Raw genomic sequence first — 17624 nt, 5'->3', positions numbered from 1 at the left:
ATGTATAACATTTGAAAGAAAATTAATACAACTGGAGATCATTATGTTAAACAAAATGAAGCCAGATTCAGAAAGACAAACATTACAGCTGGGCATAGTGATGCTATTCTTCTTTTTTAAAAATTATTTATTTAATAATCACATTACTTAGAAGAAGGATTTCATTACAACAGCATTAACATATTCAATAACAATTTCCAGAGCTAAGATGCATCTCTTTCAAAATTGGCTTTAAATTTTTAGGTTTACAGTTGAATTAATAGTTATACATCAAACTATTTTTCTTTATCAGTTTCCAAGTTGTAGAAGAAACAGTTTGCTTGTTTTCCTTTTTATTGGACAATGCTTGATTGATTTGATGTACAGTCCTAGATTTTTAGTCTGGATCTATTTGCAGGTTTCATTGAGGTTTTATGTACTTCCTAAAACTGTCTATATAATTTAGTGTCATTGTGTGAATACATTTTTCAGGGACAGGAAAAATGGCTTTCACTTATTTCTGACAGGTTTGTGACTCCCAAGAAGTAGTACTAATTCATACAGCTTTTCTGTCAAAGTAAATACAAATGAGAGCAACTCAGAGATGATCACGAATATCCAAACAACAAACATAACTAAATTATGCATAGTTGATATAATTAGCACAGAGGTGTATAAAATCTTCCCCTATCTCAATGTAAGTCTTTAGTTTTTTTTCCATATTAAAATATGTATATAGCTGGGTGTGGTGGTGCACACCTGTAGTCCCAGCACTTGGAAGGCAGAGGCAGGAGGATCTCTGTGAGTTCAAGGCCAGTTTGGTCTACATAGTAAGTTCCAGGACAGCTGGGGCCACAGGGAGACCCTGCTTCAAAAAGATGAAAACAACAACAACAACAACAACAACAAAATATATATATATATATGTATGTAGATGCACATATGCATGCAGTTCTTTAAAATATGTGATTATGTTACAAATGATGTTGTGCAATTTGCTTTCTTTATTACATATAGATATCTTCTCATATGTATACAGAGTTTATCTCAATCTGTGACTGTTGTGCAACATCCAGTATTTTACCATAATTTACATTCTCATATGACATATTTTGTTATTTATTATTTTATTGATAGATAATTTCCTATGAAATTTACTTTATGGACTTCATGAAACATTAAAAAAATTTTGGTTTTATTTTATGTGTATTAGTGTTTTGCCTCTGTGTATGTAAGTGCACCTGTGTGTGTGATGCCCGAAGAGGCCAGAAGAGGACAACAGATCCCCTGCCACTGGATTTATGAAAGGTTGCTAGCTTCCATATGGGTGCTGGGAACTGTACCTGGGTCCTCTGCAAGAGCAGTCAGAGCTCTTAAGCAGCAAGCAATCTCTAGACCCTTTATGAAACAATTTTAAAGAGGAGAATTAGGTTGAGAACTAATGATACAGATAATTAAACATTCTTTTGCTTATCAACAAAAGTAACATTTTATTCTTACATTTTTCTTAGTGCCGATGAAATCATTGTAAAGATGCATGGCAGTCAGCTGACACAAAGATACCTGGAGAAACATGGATTTGATGTCCCGATTATGGTCCCTAAATTAGATGACCTAGGACTCAGGCTCCCTTCACCTGATTTTTCAGTGATGGATGTGGAACGTTATGTAGGTACGGACTTGGTTCCTTAAGTACTTGCAAAAACATGGTAAAACTACAAATCATAGTGTCCTAACAGTGTTAACATGGAATGAAAACTGTCAGTTTAGTTCTACATCCTAGGTGCATCCTAGGGGTCAGGAAAAGTAAACTTGGTAATGCTTCTGTTGAAAGCATTACTTTAGCACATCTATAGTGGTCAGAAAAGAATGACACATTTTGCCTGCTCTTATTTACTCAGCCTTATCCTACTGTTTGTTGTTAAATTTGATACTTGTTTAGGGAAAACCATTACTGAAGGGGCACCTGCAGATTACAGAGCACTGGATTGGTTCTTGGCATCTGTAGAATGGAGTATAAAATTTCCAGAGCCTACTGGTCTTCTGGATCCTGTTTCTTGACCTTCTGTATCCAAAAGAAGGGGCTGTTTATGTTAACAGCTTGGTGAATATTGTCCTTTAATGATATCTTGACTTATTTGTGATTTTGAGGCCCCCAAAGTAAGAAACAAGGCAAAAACCTTTTACTGATTGCTGTATTCTTGACATTTTTATTTTCATTCTCATTATGACATTTATCTATAGCGCTAACTATATGTACATGCCATTGGTTGACAAGAGATAGATGTTATTTCAGAATTTGAACCCAGATCTACCTTGTTTCAAATTGTGTGTCCCCTGATACGTTATTTCCTCAGCGTGGAATATTAAAGAACTTGTCCCTTTATTCATTTTAACTGGTAATTGTTTCATTGAGAAACTCAAGTTAAATATGATTCGATAGTCAACTAAATCTGAATATATGATAAATTAAGGAATGAGGCTTAGATTTACCCTAAAGATACTTGCCTGTAAAATAAATGGCTAGTATAATAGAAGTGTAGGGAAAGTACACTGTTTCATCCACTGACTTTTTAGTACTGCAAGGTGCCTCAACTAAATATTAGTAGAATTGTTGTATCTTGAAGCTAAATCTGTGTTATAACCTATATGAAGTTACATTGATGTAAGAAAGAGTAGGGCATTTATTTTCTACTTCAGATTGGTTACCTGTTACTGTATTTTGAACTCCAGCTTATTCTATAATCCATTGTAAAATGGATTATGCTTCCTAGGATGAAGATAGAATGGTCCACCAGCATTACCTCCTGATTTTATAGGAAAAACTATAAAGTAATCACAACTCAGAATGTGGACTTTCAAGCTTCACTAATATGAACTGGGTTTTGCTTTCTAATCACTGATTTCTTCTCTTGAAGGAGGATATTAGAAGGCAGTACCAGCAAAGCAGGAATTATTTTGTTCTGGTCATTTTGCTCACTAATTCCTTGATGACCTGTTTTTCAAAACAACAGACTTAGAAGGTTAAACATCACAGAAGTTAAAGGGAAAAGCTTTTCTTCTCATTTTTTGCATGAGGAAACTGAAAGCCAGAAAGCACTGGACAATTTTCATATCCCAATTTAATGTAATTTTTGTTAGTATGAGCCCTACACAAGAACTCATTAATACATAGAAGGCTTAGTAAACCATGTATGTTTTTACAATCAGTGTTACTTCTGTAGCTATATAGTTTTATAATTGCTTAATTATTCTAGTAAGCAAATGTGGTCTTTAGTATTTTTGTTTAGAGCATCTATTGATGTAACTCTTAAGGCTAAATAAGATTGTAATTTTTCTCTGCAGGTGGTGACAAAGTGATAGATGTCATTGATGTGGCAAGGCAGGCAGACAGCAAAATGACACTTCATAATTATGTTAAATACTTCATGAATTCTAATAGACCAAAAGTGTTAAATGTGATCAGCCTTGAATTTTCAGACACAAAGTGAGTAGTTCTGGACATTTTGCCTTAGAATTCTCTGTTTTAGCTAAATGTAATAATACATTTATTTTAGTAAGAAACATAATTGTGACTTACATAGCCGTCCATTGGTAGCAGTGTTATAAATTTTGCTTTTGCAGGCCCAGAGACTATTTAGAAATATGTTGTTTTAAATGTTTAAATATTATTGTTAATCTTGAGTCCATTTAATTGCTTGGTTTGGGTTGACATGAGGAAAAGTTTTAAGAAGTCTTGATTTATATTATGTGAGTATGTGTGTATGTATGTATGTGGGGATTTTTTTGTTGTTGTTGTTGTTTTGTTTTTGTTTTTTTACAGGATGTCTGACTTGGTGGAGGTCCCTGATATAGCTAGAAAACTTTCCTGGGTGGAAAATTATTGGCCAGATGATTCAGTCTTTCCCAAGCCATTTGTTCAGAAATACTGCTTAATGGGAGTTCAGGATAGCTATACAGACTTTCACATTGACTTCGGTGGGACTTCAGTCTGGTACCATGTCCTCTGGGTAAGACCTGGATATTATTTATTTTCTTATTAACAAAAAAATGTCATATTTCTGGTGAGACATTCATTTGCTATAAATAACATTTTAAACATTAATAAATGTGTTTTTTTCTGCTTTTTAAGCGGGATCTATCATTTTGCCTTTGCTTTCTTTTTTTTATTTTTTTAAGGTCAGGTCATAGAAGAGCATGAGTTCTTTATTTAGATTACTTTTTTTTAACCCCCATATTTTAAGTTGTTTCTTTTAGCCCTTATTTCTCTTTTTTCCTCTTCCCCCTAATCAATTATCCATTAATCCTTGAACCAAATGACTAAGGAGCAAGACTATGATGATATGATTAATTGCTTTCAATTTTAAGGTAGGAATGAGACAGCTAACTGGATAAGTCACAAATGTCCATAAAATTACTAATTCTTTTCAGTTTTTATTTACTCTGACTTATCCAGAACTACACTGCTTAAAAAATATTAGCTACATGTAGCTAAATTTAAATAGCTAAAATTTAGTATAATTATAAATTTAGTTCGTTTGCATAGTTATATTTCATCTGGCTGTGACTTCTCTACTGAATAGATCCAAAAAATTTCTGTCATCACTGAATCACATTAATGATCACTGGTCCAGGATCAGGTCTTTTGTATCAGATGCCTGTGCCTCAGCAGTGCTCTGGACTAGATTTGGTGCTATGTCCTTGAGAACTATCTGTTCCTTTTCTCTGAGGATGCTAAAGGAAGTTTATTTACAGGTTTTTAATGATCTATAAGAGTCTATGTTTATGTCTGTAAGATCTTTATAGTTCTGAGGATAAAGGTAGAAAGATGATTATGCTATGATCTGGGGCCAGTTAACATATATTTACTTCTACACCTTAAAATAAGAGTTACCAGTGGTATGTTTGTGATTGATTCTTTCTTTCCTCTCTTGCAGTAGTTTCTTTGATACGATTATTGATTGTCAGTTGGGGGTAGAGGGAGTTTTCAATCCTGTGAACATGCTTATTAAGGAATTAGCTGCTGATCAGATATGTGAGATCTTTTTGAACCTACAACAGAGTCTGATTATTACTGAATTTAACTTAGATTCTTTCATTGGGAAATTGTACCACTATAGGCCATTCTAAGAATGACTTTTCTTTTTCAAAGTAGTATGATTACTTCTTTCTAGGGTGAGAAGATTTTTTATTTGATAAAACCAACAAATGAAAATTTGGCACTCTATGAATCTTGGAGTTCATCTGTGACCCAGAGTGAGGTGTTTTTTGGAGATAAAGTAGATAAATGCTACAAATGTGTGGTAAAGCAGGGACATACCTTATTTGTTCCTACAGGTAAGGTTTTACTCTTATCCCTTATTTGTCATGGTTGATAGTCACATGGAGGAGTCAGTTTGGAATTAGAACCATGGCTTTAACATGTTTAGAATGTAGCTTTTATGGCATTACCGAAGAAGTAACTCTGCTCTTAGACCTTGTACTTGTTTGTTCCTTAGGGATTGATATTCATCCTATTAAAGGGTACAGTTTAGTGGGGTTTTTTGTTGTTGTTGTTGTTTTGGTCTTTTTGAGACAGAGTCTCCCTGTAGCACCAGCTGGCCTGGAACTCACTATGTAGACCAGGCTGACCTGGAACTCAGAGATCTACCTGCCTCTGCCTCCAAAGTGCTGGGACTAAAGGTGTGCATCACCATTCCCAGCCAATTTGGTGATTTTTTTAAAAAATAGGTGAGTGGTTGTGTAACTATCACCACTGTTTAATTGTAGAATATTTTCATTATCTCAAACAAACCCCATATCCTTTAGTCATCACTCCTATTTCCTGTCTTTCACCCCCTGGCAACTACTAATAGACTTTCTGTCTATACGTTTGCCTATTCTGACACTTCATATTCCTGTCCTTTGTGTCTAGCCCCTTCCTCCTTCTATCCCTTTCTTCCTTTCTATCTTTTTTTTTTTTTTTTTTTTGAGACAAGAGTCTCATATAGCTCAGGTTGGCCTCAAACTCACTATGTAGCTGAAGATGACCTTGAATTCCTGATTATCCTGCCTCCATCTTCTGAGTGCTGGGAATATATGCTTATGTGATCCTGCCCAGCCATGTCTCGCTTCTTTCATTTAACATAGTATTTCTTAGGCTTATCTATGCTATAGTACACATAAATACTATTTTTATGGCCCAACAATATTCCATTGTGGGATATTCCATATTTTGTTACATCATTTTGTTTCATTAGTTGATGGACATTAAATTGTTTTCACTTTTCAGTTTTACAAATAGTGCTCTTTTGAACAGTCATGTACAAGTTTTTATGTAAAATGTTTCCATTTCCCTGGGGTATGTAGTAGTAGAATTGCTATGTTGCAAATTTAACTATGCCTAACTCTTTGAGGAACTACCAAACTTCTCTATACCATGTACCTCAAGTATAAGAATTAGTATGTTGGCTGACTATGTGAGTGAACAAACACAGCGTAGATTTTCCAGGCCAGTTTGAGAATGGGTATTCTGGTTTGAATGACCTAATGGCTGTAGAGCTAACAGGGCTCTGTGGTTACTACAGGCCCTGCTTTCTCCCTTATCTGTGATATATAGAATAATAAATGTATGCTTGAATAAGTTCATGAATAAGTACCTGGAACTATTTGAATTTATGTCTTGCTTTTCTTTTTGTTTTGTTTTGTTGTTTTGGTTTGTTTTGAGACAAGATCTTCTATAGCTCCAGCTGTACTGAAACTTGCTGTGTAGACCAGGCTGGCCTGCCTCTGCCTCCCAGGCATGTTCAGCTATGTCTCTCTTTTTCATAGCTACCTTTAAATTTTCTCCTAGAGCTACTGGTCATTAATTTTTGCTGTTATACTCTCTTCAAAGTCTTGAAATGAAATTCACAGATAGTAGAACATCCTACATAAGTTGCTATTATTATTACTATTTTTGAGACAGGGTCTCAGTTTATAGTCCTGACTGGCCTAGAACTCACTATATAGACCAAGCTGGCCTCGCATTCTACCTGTCTCTGCTTCCCAAGTGCTGGATTATAGTATGCACCACCACACCTAGACAGTTAAAAAAAAATTCACATATATCTACTGAAGTGTACAGAAGAAGTTAAAAGGTAATTCATGAAGAAATGCTATTTCTCTGTGTGCCTATATTCACAGCAATATTTGAGGAGAGAATGAACTGTTTAACTACATTGGTGTATGTTAGGGGTTCTCCAGCTTCATGGAACATCAGGATCACCAGGGCCTGTTAAACCACAGATGTCTGGGTCTCATTCCCAAAGTTTTCATTCATAGATTTGGGGCAGGTCAGAGAGTTTCTGTTTATAACAACTAGTTGCTGACTGATAGTGTTAATTTAAGGGCTACGTTTGGACAGTCAGTGCTGTAGGCAATGATTTTTTTTTTTTTTTTTTTTTTGCCCTCCTAAGGTGGTTGTCAACTGACAAACTTTCTTAACAAACTGTGGCTTCCTTTAATTTACAGAGTAGTTATATTCCTGGAAATTGTGCTCAAACCATGCATAAATACATTGTTTAATAATGGAATTCTAGAGCCAGAGGTGGTGGTGCACACCTTTAATCCCAGCAGAGGCAGTTGGATCTCTGAGTTCAAGGCCAGCCTGGTCTACATAGAGAGTTCCAGGCAAACTGGGGCTACGGGGTGACTCTGTCTCAAAAAGAACAAAAAATTGTAGTTTCTAGTCTTAATCATTATTGAACAAACTTTGTCATCTGTATGAATGCCCAGCAGAATATATGTTTTTATAATGGATTTATTTTGTCTGCCAACATTTCTTTAAAAAATTAGGCATCATCTGTTAGAAATGATTCTCATTTGAAAAGACTTTATTGGGAAATAAAACATCATTTTATTGCCAAAATTTAATGTTTATAGGACTGTGGCCCACCCATTTAAAAGTGAGTTAACTGCCCTTTTTTTCTTAGGGAGTTGGGTGTCATTGAGTTCCTTGATCCTTCTCTGCTTATTCCCTTCAGGGTATTTAATTCATGGTGGCCTGGGGAAGCAGATTGTTCAGCCAATCTTATGTTAACTAATGGAAATGTACTTGCCTAATGCAAACCAGATTTGACTGGTGTCAGAGTAAAATCTTTAATTGTAAAGGTAGATTATGTTTTTAAACTGAAAAACAATAATAGCCACCACTACAAACCTTCGCTCAGCATAAAGTCTAGCATATTGTAGGCATTTAATAAATATTGAATTGAGTTAATTGTAACAAATACTAACTTCTTTAGCACTAGACTATGCAGTAAACTCATGTTGTTATTTGAGTTACTTATTTCGTAGGTAGATAGCATCTCTTTGGTTTAGAGATTGAAAGATCACTGATTTATATATTTTTAACCATTTCAGGGTGGATTCATGCTGTGCTCACTTCTCAGGACTGTATGGCTTTTGGGGGGAACTTTCTGCATAACCTTAACATTGGCATGCAGCTCAGGTTTGTATCATCAATATTGAAAGGATCTTATTTTTGTACTTTATTAAGTAGGATGTTTTGTTTTATTTAAAAAATTACATTTCATTTGAGATCATCTAGAGATAGGACTTGAGAAATTATTAGAAATAGGAACTTAAATTTTTTTTTTATTCTGTGTATATGTGTATTTTGCCTGCCTGTATTTTTAAGTGCACCATGTGTACGCAATGCATGCAGTGAACAGAAGAAGGCATCAGATCCCCAGGAACTGGAGTTACATAGGTTGTTAGCTTCCATGTAGGTGCCAGGAACCAAACCTGAATCTTCGGGAAGAATAGCAAATACTCTTAATTGCCAAGTCAAATCTCCAGTTCCCAGTAAAATACTTTTTTATAAAAGTATTTAAAAAATTTTATTTGGCCAGATGTGGTGGCATATGCCTTTAGTCCCAGCACTGAGGCAGGGGCAAGCAGATCTCTGTGAGTTCAAGGCCAGCCTGGTCTACATAGTGAGTTCCAGAATGGCTGGCCTACAGAGAGACCCTGTCTCAAAAAGACCGAAAAAAAAATTTTTATTTGAAGGATACTTTGAAATTCAAAACAAAAATGATAACTTTGTACCTTTCTACATTTCAAAATTTTATAAAAATGTGTATGCTTTCTTTTGGCTGTAAAGTAGCATTGTGGAACTAAATTGATCAGTTTTGCTTGCATGTGACCTATGATGCTGGAACAAAGCAACCCTTAAGTCAGGATTGCTATCAAAATGCCTGCTTTAATTTTGATGCAGGTAAAAGCTGAGCAGTTATTTCTCCTTCTGATGAGATTTGACCTTCATGTTAACTCTGTTCCTTTACTGTTTCTAGAGAGAGTATAATGTTATTAGCCATGTTGCTCATGGTAAAAATGTTTCCTGGTAGACAATGAGACAGAAAATTAGAACTCCCTGTTGAGGTTCCCTGAATGTGGTGATTCTTAAAACTATTTGTGCTTGTGGGGAACCCTAGATGCTCTGCTTTTGCAAAGCTGGCAAATGGGATAGTAGCTCTTTTAGAGCATGAGGCTTTAAGCCATGTAGATCTTATAGCTACCAAGTGCAGGTTTTGTCTTTTTGTACCTCATCTGTCTCTGAGGATGAGCTGGCTTCTGCTACCTGGACTGCTGCTAGGTTTCTGAGAGAATACTAGCATTGTGGCTGACTGACCCTGTCTTTACACCTTGACTAGTGCCAAATGTGGTCTTGCTCTTTAGTGCTTGGCAAAGCCTAAAGAAAACTTGGATGGATGTTACAGTGTTGTCCAACACATAGAGCTAATTTTTAAACATACTGTTTACTCATTAGTGGAACCTTCATAAAAATCCCTTTTTCAAAAACAAGGATACAAATCCCAAGTTGTGATCTTTGACAGTACCCAGTGTAATTCTTAATTACTCTGGCAAATTTATTAAGGTCAGAACCTGGATAAGATCACAATTCAGTGTTGTAAAAAAGTGGTGTTGTGGGCTGCAGAGATGACGTTAGTGGTTACAAGCACTAACTGCACTCACAGTGGACCTAAATTCATTTTCTAGCATCTACATCGAGTAGCTCATAGCTGTCTTTAACTCTGGCTCCAGGGGATCTTATTGCCCCTGGACTCTGAGGGTTCCTGAACTCAAGTGCAAAATGCCCCCTCAAAGACATAATTAAAATAATAGGCTGGGCGTGGTGGCACACGCCTTTAATCCTAACTCTTGGGAGGCAGAGGCAGGTGGATTGGATCTCTGTGAGTTCAAGGCCAGCCTGGTCTCCATAGTGAATCCAGGCCAGTTGGGGCTACAGAGAGATCCTGTCTCAAAAAGACCCCCCGAAAATAGTAATAATAAAAATAAAATTTTAAAAAGTGGTGTTAAGTAATATATAGTCTTATTTTCAAGTTGGTTACCGGCATTTAACTTTTGAATGCTAATATTAATATTAAATATTTCTTTAAATTTTATTCATTAAGGTGTTATGAGATGGAGAAAAGGCTAAAAACACCAGATCTTTTCAAATTCCCTTTCTTTGAAGCCATATGCTGGTTTGTAGCCAAAAATTTGCTGGAAACCCTGAAAGGTAATTAATGGTTTGTACCTTTTGTTGTACAATAAGATGCATAATACTTTCAAATTCCTTTAAAGCTACCTGACAGAGACTCTTCGCTAGACACCATCTGCTCTCCTTTTAAAGTTTGCTCTTTTCCCTCCTGCTGCTAAGAATCTTTTTAAGAGTCTCTAGTATATAAGCCCCTAACTTCATACCTAGAAGTCAGGTATATGAAGACCTATATATGTAATACTGGGAAATCATCATTTCATTTAGCGGGCTAGTACCTTGTACACATGTGTGTCTTGCTCTCAAAAATGTAGTTTGTGTCAGGAGACTATTACCTAACATAGCTGGGCATGGTGGCACACGCCTTTAGTCCCAGCAGAGGCAGGCGGATCTCTGTGAGTTCCAGGCCAGCCTGGTCTACATAGTGAGTTCCAGGCCAGCTGGGGCTACTGGAGCACCCTGTTTCAAAAAGAAAAAAAAAAAAAAAATTAAGGGAATCATTTTCTTGTCCTAAGACAATCGAATGCTTGTGTCATCAATTGCCATTGTAACCATTTTGCTCACTGGTTTAATTCACCTGTTAGCATATCAACCAACAGTTGCTTCTACTGTAGTTGAAGGAAAAAATAGGTCTTTAACTGGGGCCTGGTGGTACAGGCCTGTAATTACATTTAGCTCTTTGAGAGATTAAGGCAGAATTAGAAGTTCAAGACCAGCCTGAACAACTTGGTTAGACTATATCTCAAAATCCAAAGTCAAAAGAAGATTGGGAATAATATAGCTCAGTGGTAGCAGGCATGAGCCTCCTAGGTTTAACCTTACTACCACATGCAAAACACATTTTTTTTTTTTAATTCCCTTTATGGGGCTGGAGAGATGACTCGGCAGTTAAGAGCACTGCCTGCTCTTGCAGTCGACCTGGGTTTAATTCCCAGCACCTACATGGTGGCTAACAGCGGTCTATAACTCCAGTTACAGGGATTCTGATGCTTTCTGGCCTCTGTAGCCATTGTACAACATGAATGCACTTACATACCTGTGAGAAAAACATTCATACACATAAAAATAAAAGCTTCAGGGAATCCAGTGCCCTCTTCTGGCCTCTGTGGACATGATACATGCAGGCAGAACACATAAAAATAAATGAATAAATATAATTTAAATAAAATTTCCTTTATATTTAGGCTTGAAGTTTTTTGTTTGTTTGTTTTTTGCTATTTTTGTATTTTGACTTTATCTTTGGGCAGGAATTGGAGATTGAATGCTACTTCTGCTTTTATCCGTTTTCTGCTTTCCATGCTCTTGTGCTAGTGGGAACATAATTTACTTTTCTAAGCAATTTGAAAATGAAGATACTATTTTTTTGTATGTGTAGGGGGGTGTCTTTTTTGAGACAGGGTCTCCTTGTAGCCCCAGCTGGCCTGGAACTCACTATGTAGACCAGTTGAAGGCCACTTGAACTCACAGATCTCTGCCTGTCTTTGCCTCCCAAGTGCTGGGATCAAAGGCATGCACCAACATGCCCAGCAATACTTTTTTTAAAAAGAATTTATTTTTATTTTATGTGTATTAGTGTTTGCCTCCGTTTATTATGTATACCACATGTGTCCCTGGTGCCCACAGAGGCCAGAATAGGTCATCAGATTCCACTTGAACTGGAGTTCCAGACATTTGTGAGCTGCCATGTGGGTGTTGGGAACTGAACCCAGGTCCTCTGAGCCATCTCTTCAGCTCCAAATGGTGATACTGTTACAATTAACTTTCATAACAGACCTAGACAGACTATACACTAAAGTTATTGAGACATTCATTTCTTTTTTTCATTTAAAAGTTATATAAAAAGAAACAGTGAAATGAAAAACAGAAACAACCAAAAGTTTACTTCTAGGATAGCATATACAGAACGAATAATGGTAAAATTCTGGGGATTTTTTCCTCAAAATAAAAAAGAAGTATGGTGGCAAGACAGCTCAGTGGGCAGGGTGCTTGCTGTGCAAGTCTGACTTCTGAGTTTGAGTCTCATAACCCAGGTAGGACTGAAAGGGGAAAATCAGTTCCACAAAGTTGTCTTCTGACCTCTACATACATGCTGTGGCGTATGTTACCCTGCCTCAACTTTTTTTTTTTTAAATAAAAGTCTCCTTGCCTGTGTAGAAGACTAATGGATCTTTGCAGTACAGTGTCAGTGGAGGTGTTGCGACAGTTCTATGAGTGTGTGTGTGATACGTAGAGTACCCTGAATGAGGAAGACCAACCTGTGCTCCAGAAATGAGTCCTTAATGTGAATCCCTGATTCAATCAGGTACTGTTGGTAGCTGCAGGAATGACATGGACTATAGAGTTGCTGTCTGCAGCATGTCCAGTTTCACTGAACAGTGAAAGAAGTTCATAGTCTCCAAGTTCAAGTCAAGAACATATGTGTTGTATACACTTATGAAATATTTATAAATGTCTTTGCTTTTTGGAAATGAAGTCCAGTTCCTGAACCCTCTGGTTAAGATTACAGTCTACCCTGAGCTCTTTTCCATCTTTTCTCTTACTCTGATGTAGGACTCCAAGTTCCTATTATCTGGTTAGCTAGGTGAAACTCTACAAATTCATATTTATTCTGTCTCTGTCTTTCCATCTCTCTCTTCCTTCACCCCTCCCTCTCTTTTACACACACATTCACACACCTTTTCCCTTAAGGCAGGTTCATGTCATGAATTTATTAGAACAAATTAGGAGTTTACTCAAAAGGTGAAATCTTGTTATTCATTAAATTGCAACACTGATTTGCTTAGTCTTAGAAATGACTAGTTATTTGTCCTAATAAACATGGCCCTATATATTACAGATTTTAAAATAAAGATTCTAGCTGGGCATGGTGGTGCATGCCTTTAATCCCAGCACTTGGGAGGCAGAGGGAGGCGGATCTTTGTGAGTTCGAGGCCAGCCTGGCCTACATAGTTTCAGGACAGCTGGGGCTATAGGGAGACCCTGTCTCAAAAAGACAAAAAAGAAAAAGATTCTGTAAAAGGTTATTTAAAAAAAAAAAAAAGGTTATTTATATGCTATTTTAATATGTTTAACAATCAGATCAATATAGGAAACTTGGTAATCATAGTGATTAAATATAGTCTGCCATTTATTACTGTTTTGTAAAGGATGATTGTGGAGCATATGCCTGTATCTTTACTATCTTTTGAAGTTTTGTAAAAATCTTGCATATATATCTCAATAGCTTAATTACTAGGTATTTGTTTTAGTGCTGTGATAAATAGCATATGCCACTATATGTAGTTATTACCATGGTAGAACTATATGAAATTGCTGCCTTTATATTTCAAATGGTGAAATATTGGCAATTTTATATGGTTCAAACTAATAACCATGTGGTGGTAGACTATAGAAAGTTTTTTTTTTTTTAATTTTATTTTATTTTGTGTGTATGAGTATATTGCCTGCGTGTATGTGAGTGCACCCGTGTCATACAATGCCCACAGAGGACAGAAGGGGCTGTCGAGGCTGTTGGATCCCCTGGAACTGGAGTTAAGGACAGTTGTTAGCTGCCATGTGGGTGCTGGGATTCAAACCCAGGTCTTTTGCAAGTACAGTGTTCTTAACCACTGTGCCATCTCTCCAGCCCCAGAAACAGTTAATTTTTTTAAAAAATGCTTCATTATTTTTATTTTATGTGTATGAGTGTGTTGCCTGCATGTATGTGAGTATACCCATGTCATGCAATGCCGCGGAGGTCAGAAGAGTGCTTCGGATTCCTTTGGAACTGGAGTTAAGGATGGTTTGTAGCCACCATGTAGGTGCTGGGAATTGAACCTGGGTCCTCTGCAAGAGCAATCAGTGCTCTTAACCGCTGAGCCATCTCTCCAGCCCCAGAAACAGTTAATTTTTATACTGATTTTGTATTCAGTAATCTCGTTAAAGATTATTAATAATTTATCTAAGGAGGTATTTTGGGTTCCTTAATATAAATCACATCTATGATTAATGACAGTTTTGTTTTTTTCTAGTATTTATATTTCTTTAATTTTCTTTCTTTACTGTGTTGGAAGGCCTTGGGGTACAATGGTAACTAGGAACAGGAAAGGTAGGCAACTTTATCTTCTTCCCAATCAGAAAAGGAAAATTTTCAGCCTTATAGCATTTATAGTATTAGGATTGCTTTTTATTGACTACTTTTTCAGGTTTAAGATGTTCTTCTCTGATTTAACTAAAAGATTATGATTTTTTTCTTTATTTCTTTTAAAAAAATCAGTGGAGGGTGCTGGGGAGATGGCTCAGTAAAATACTTGTGTCACAAGTGTAAGAACCTGAGTTTGGATCCCTGGAACCCATATAAAAAGTCAGCTGTAGTGGCATTGGGAAGGTGAAGACAAGGGGATTCTTGAAATTGACTGGCCAACTAGTTAGTCTTGTCCAGTCAGTGAGCTCCAGGTTCAATGAGAGACCCTGCCTCAGAAAATAAGGTGGCAGGCCAGAGAAATGGCTCAGTGGGTTAAAGACACTTGGTGCCAAGCCTGAAGACCTGACTTTACCCCAGGAGCCACATGGAGGAAGGAGAAAACTGACTCCTGAAAGTTGTCTTCTGACCTTGCATACTCACAGTGGTAGGCACACAGCCCCTCCAAAAGAAGGAAGGAAGAAGAAGGAAGGGGAGGGAGGGAGGGCTGGGATTAAAGATGTGAGCCACTAGTCTTTGTTAGGTTTAGGAGTAGAAATAGTACCAACCTTAGGAAAAATTGCTATTTCTTCTTTTCCTTATATCTGGAGGAAGTTCTGTGGTTGGAATGATTTTTTTGTTTTTTAATTAAAAATTTTTTTTTATTTAGGGGCTGGAGAGATGGCTCAGTGGTTAAGAGCACTGGCTGTTCTTGCAGAAGACTCTCGAGTTCAATTCCCAGCACCTACATGGTGGCTAACAGTTGTCTGTAACTTCAGTTCCAAGAGGATCCGATGGCTTCTTCCAACCTCCATGGGCTTTGCATGGTATAGGTGCAGTTATATACATGCAGGCAATACACTTACATACATAAAAATAATTAAATTTTTTTAAAATTTGAAAATTGTTTAATTTTATGTGTATGAGTGTTTTCTCTGCGTGTATGTAAGTGCACCCATGTGTGCAGTGCCTGTGGAGGTCAGAAGAGGGCATCAAGGCCTCCTGGAACTGGAGTTTTGCATGGTTGTTAGCTACCACGTGGGTATTGGGAACCGAACTCACATTCTCTGGAAGAGCATCCAGTGCTCTTTACCACTGAGCAATCTGTCACACCTGAAAGATTCTTGAATGATTGATAGAACTCTTTGATGAAAAACATCTGGATTTATAGTTTTCTTGGTGGGGAAATTTCTGACTGCTGAGTCGGTATTTTTAGTGAAGGAGGGACTGTTAAGGCTTTCTAGTACTTTTGAGTGTGTTTGGATGGTTGACTTTTAGAAATGGACACATTTCTAAGTTTTACATTGGTTGGCATAAAGTTATTCATGTCATTCTCTCATATTTGTAATGATGTCTCATTTCTCACTGGCCATGTGTGCCTCTCCTTTCCCTTTTCCTCTCTTGTCTTCTGTAGACATGGAATTCAGTCTGTAACCCAGGTTGGCCTCTAACTCGTGATTCTTCTGTCTCAACCTCAGAAGTGCTGGGATTACAGATGTGAGCTACCATGCCTGGCCATTTTTAAATGTTTCACTATTGTTTACTTCAACACAAGCATTTAAAGCTATACATTACCCTTGGTATAGTATGCCACACATTTTTGGGTGTGTTTTTTTTTTTTTTTAGAATTATTTTTGGTTTTTTAACTTATTTTTATTTTATGTGTATGGGTAGATTGCTTGAATATGTGTAAGGGAACCTGTGTCGTACAGTGCACATGGAGTTCAGAAAAGAGTGTCAGATCCCCTAGAAACTAGAGTTATGGACGGTTGTTAGTGGCCATGTGGGTCCTGGGAACTGACCCTGGGTCCTCTACAAGAGCAGCCAGTGCTCTTAACTGCTGAACCATCTGTCCAGCTGAACACATTTTTGTTTTTTATTGAATCTTACTTATTGTGTGTATGTGTGCACCTCCCCCACACATACATGTACCACCACACTAGTGGAGATCTCTCCTTTCATCATGTATGTCCTAGCAGTCAAACTGAGGTCATTAGGTGTGATGGCAAGGCAGTTTCTACCCATTGAACCATCTCACTGGCCCAATACCACACATTTTTATAAAATATGTTTTTGTTTTAAACTTTTATTTTTATTTTATCTGTATGAGTGTTTTTTCTGTAGGTATGTAAGTGCATTTGTATTGTGCAATGCCTACAGAGGCCAGAAGGCATCAGAACCTGGAACTGGAGTTAGAGAAAGTTGTTGGCCGCCATGTGGGTGCTGGGAACTGAACCTGGGTCCTCTTCAAGAACAGCCAGTGCTGTAGACCCCAGTAGTTTGTTTTTTGATACACGGTCTCACTAAGTAACCTAACTGACCTGGAATTAGCTATCTAGATCAGGATGACCTGGAACTCACAGAGATCCACCTGTGCCTGTTTGTCTTTTTTCTGGTCTCTGTAGCCCCAGCTGGCCTGAACCCATTTGTATAGACTAGGCTGGCCTTGAACTCACAAAGATCTGCCTGCCTCTCCCTCCTAAGTGCTGGGACTAAAGGCATGCGCCACCATGGCTGGCTTTTTTTTTTTTTCCTTTAAATTTTAAAAGATTTTATTTAAGTGTATGTGTGTGAGTAGGTACATGTATGTGCTGGTGCCTTTGAAATCCAGAAGAGGGCAAAGGGTTCCCAGAAGCTGAGTTATTGGTGGTTAGTTATGAGCCACTAGATGTAGGTGCTGGAAAATGAGCTCCAGTCTTTTGCAAGAGCAGCAAGTGCTTTTAATCTTAATGTTGAACCGAGAACATATGTTTTTTTTTTTTTTTTTTTTTTTTTTGGTCTTTGTTGAGACAGGGTCTCCCTGTAGTCCCAGCTGTCCTGGATTCACAATGGAGACCACGCTGGCCTCGAACTCACAAAGATCCTCCTGAGTACTGAGATTAAAGGCATGCGCCACCACGCCCCGCACCAGTACTTTTAAAAAAAGAAAAAAATCTGTCATTTAGTAGTATGTGATTTAATTGC

At 37.3% G+C, this 17624-nt stretch overlaps 1 protein-coding gene across 1 annotated transcript in view; it reads left to right on the top strand.

Annotated features, from left to right (window-relative positions):
* The window catches only part of Kdm7a (lysine demethylase 7A), a 110465-nt gene that overhangs the window by 77280 nt on the left and 15561 nt on the right, over positions 1-17624 (top strand). Inside the window, exons 4-9 of the mRNA XM_008823503.2 lie at positions 1491-1651; positions 3325-3466; positions 3803-3989; positions 5154-5316; positions 8362-8449; positions 10416-10522. Of these exons, the coding sequence (XP_008821725.1) occupies positions 1491-1651; positions 3325-3466; positions 3803-3989; positions 5154-5316; positions 8362-8449; positions 10416-10522 (848 nt within the window). The remainder of the gene's footprint in view (positions 1-1490; positions 1652-3324; positions 3467-3802; positions 3990-5153; positions 5317-8361; positions 8450-10415; positions 10523-17624) is intronic.

This window comes from Nannospalax galili, unplaced genomic scaffold (assembly GCF_000622305.1).
Source record: "Nannospalax galili isolate Female #2095 unplaced genomic scaffold, S.galili_v1.0 scaffold307, whole genome shotgun sequence".
NCBI lineage: Eukaryota > Metazoa > Chordata > Mammalia > Rodentia > Spalacidae > Nannospalax > Nannospalax galili.
Note: the sequence above shows the minus strand (reverse complement) of the source record. Positions and strands in the feature narration are given on the sequence as shown.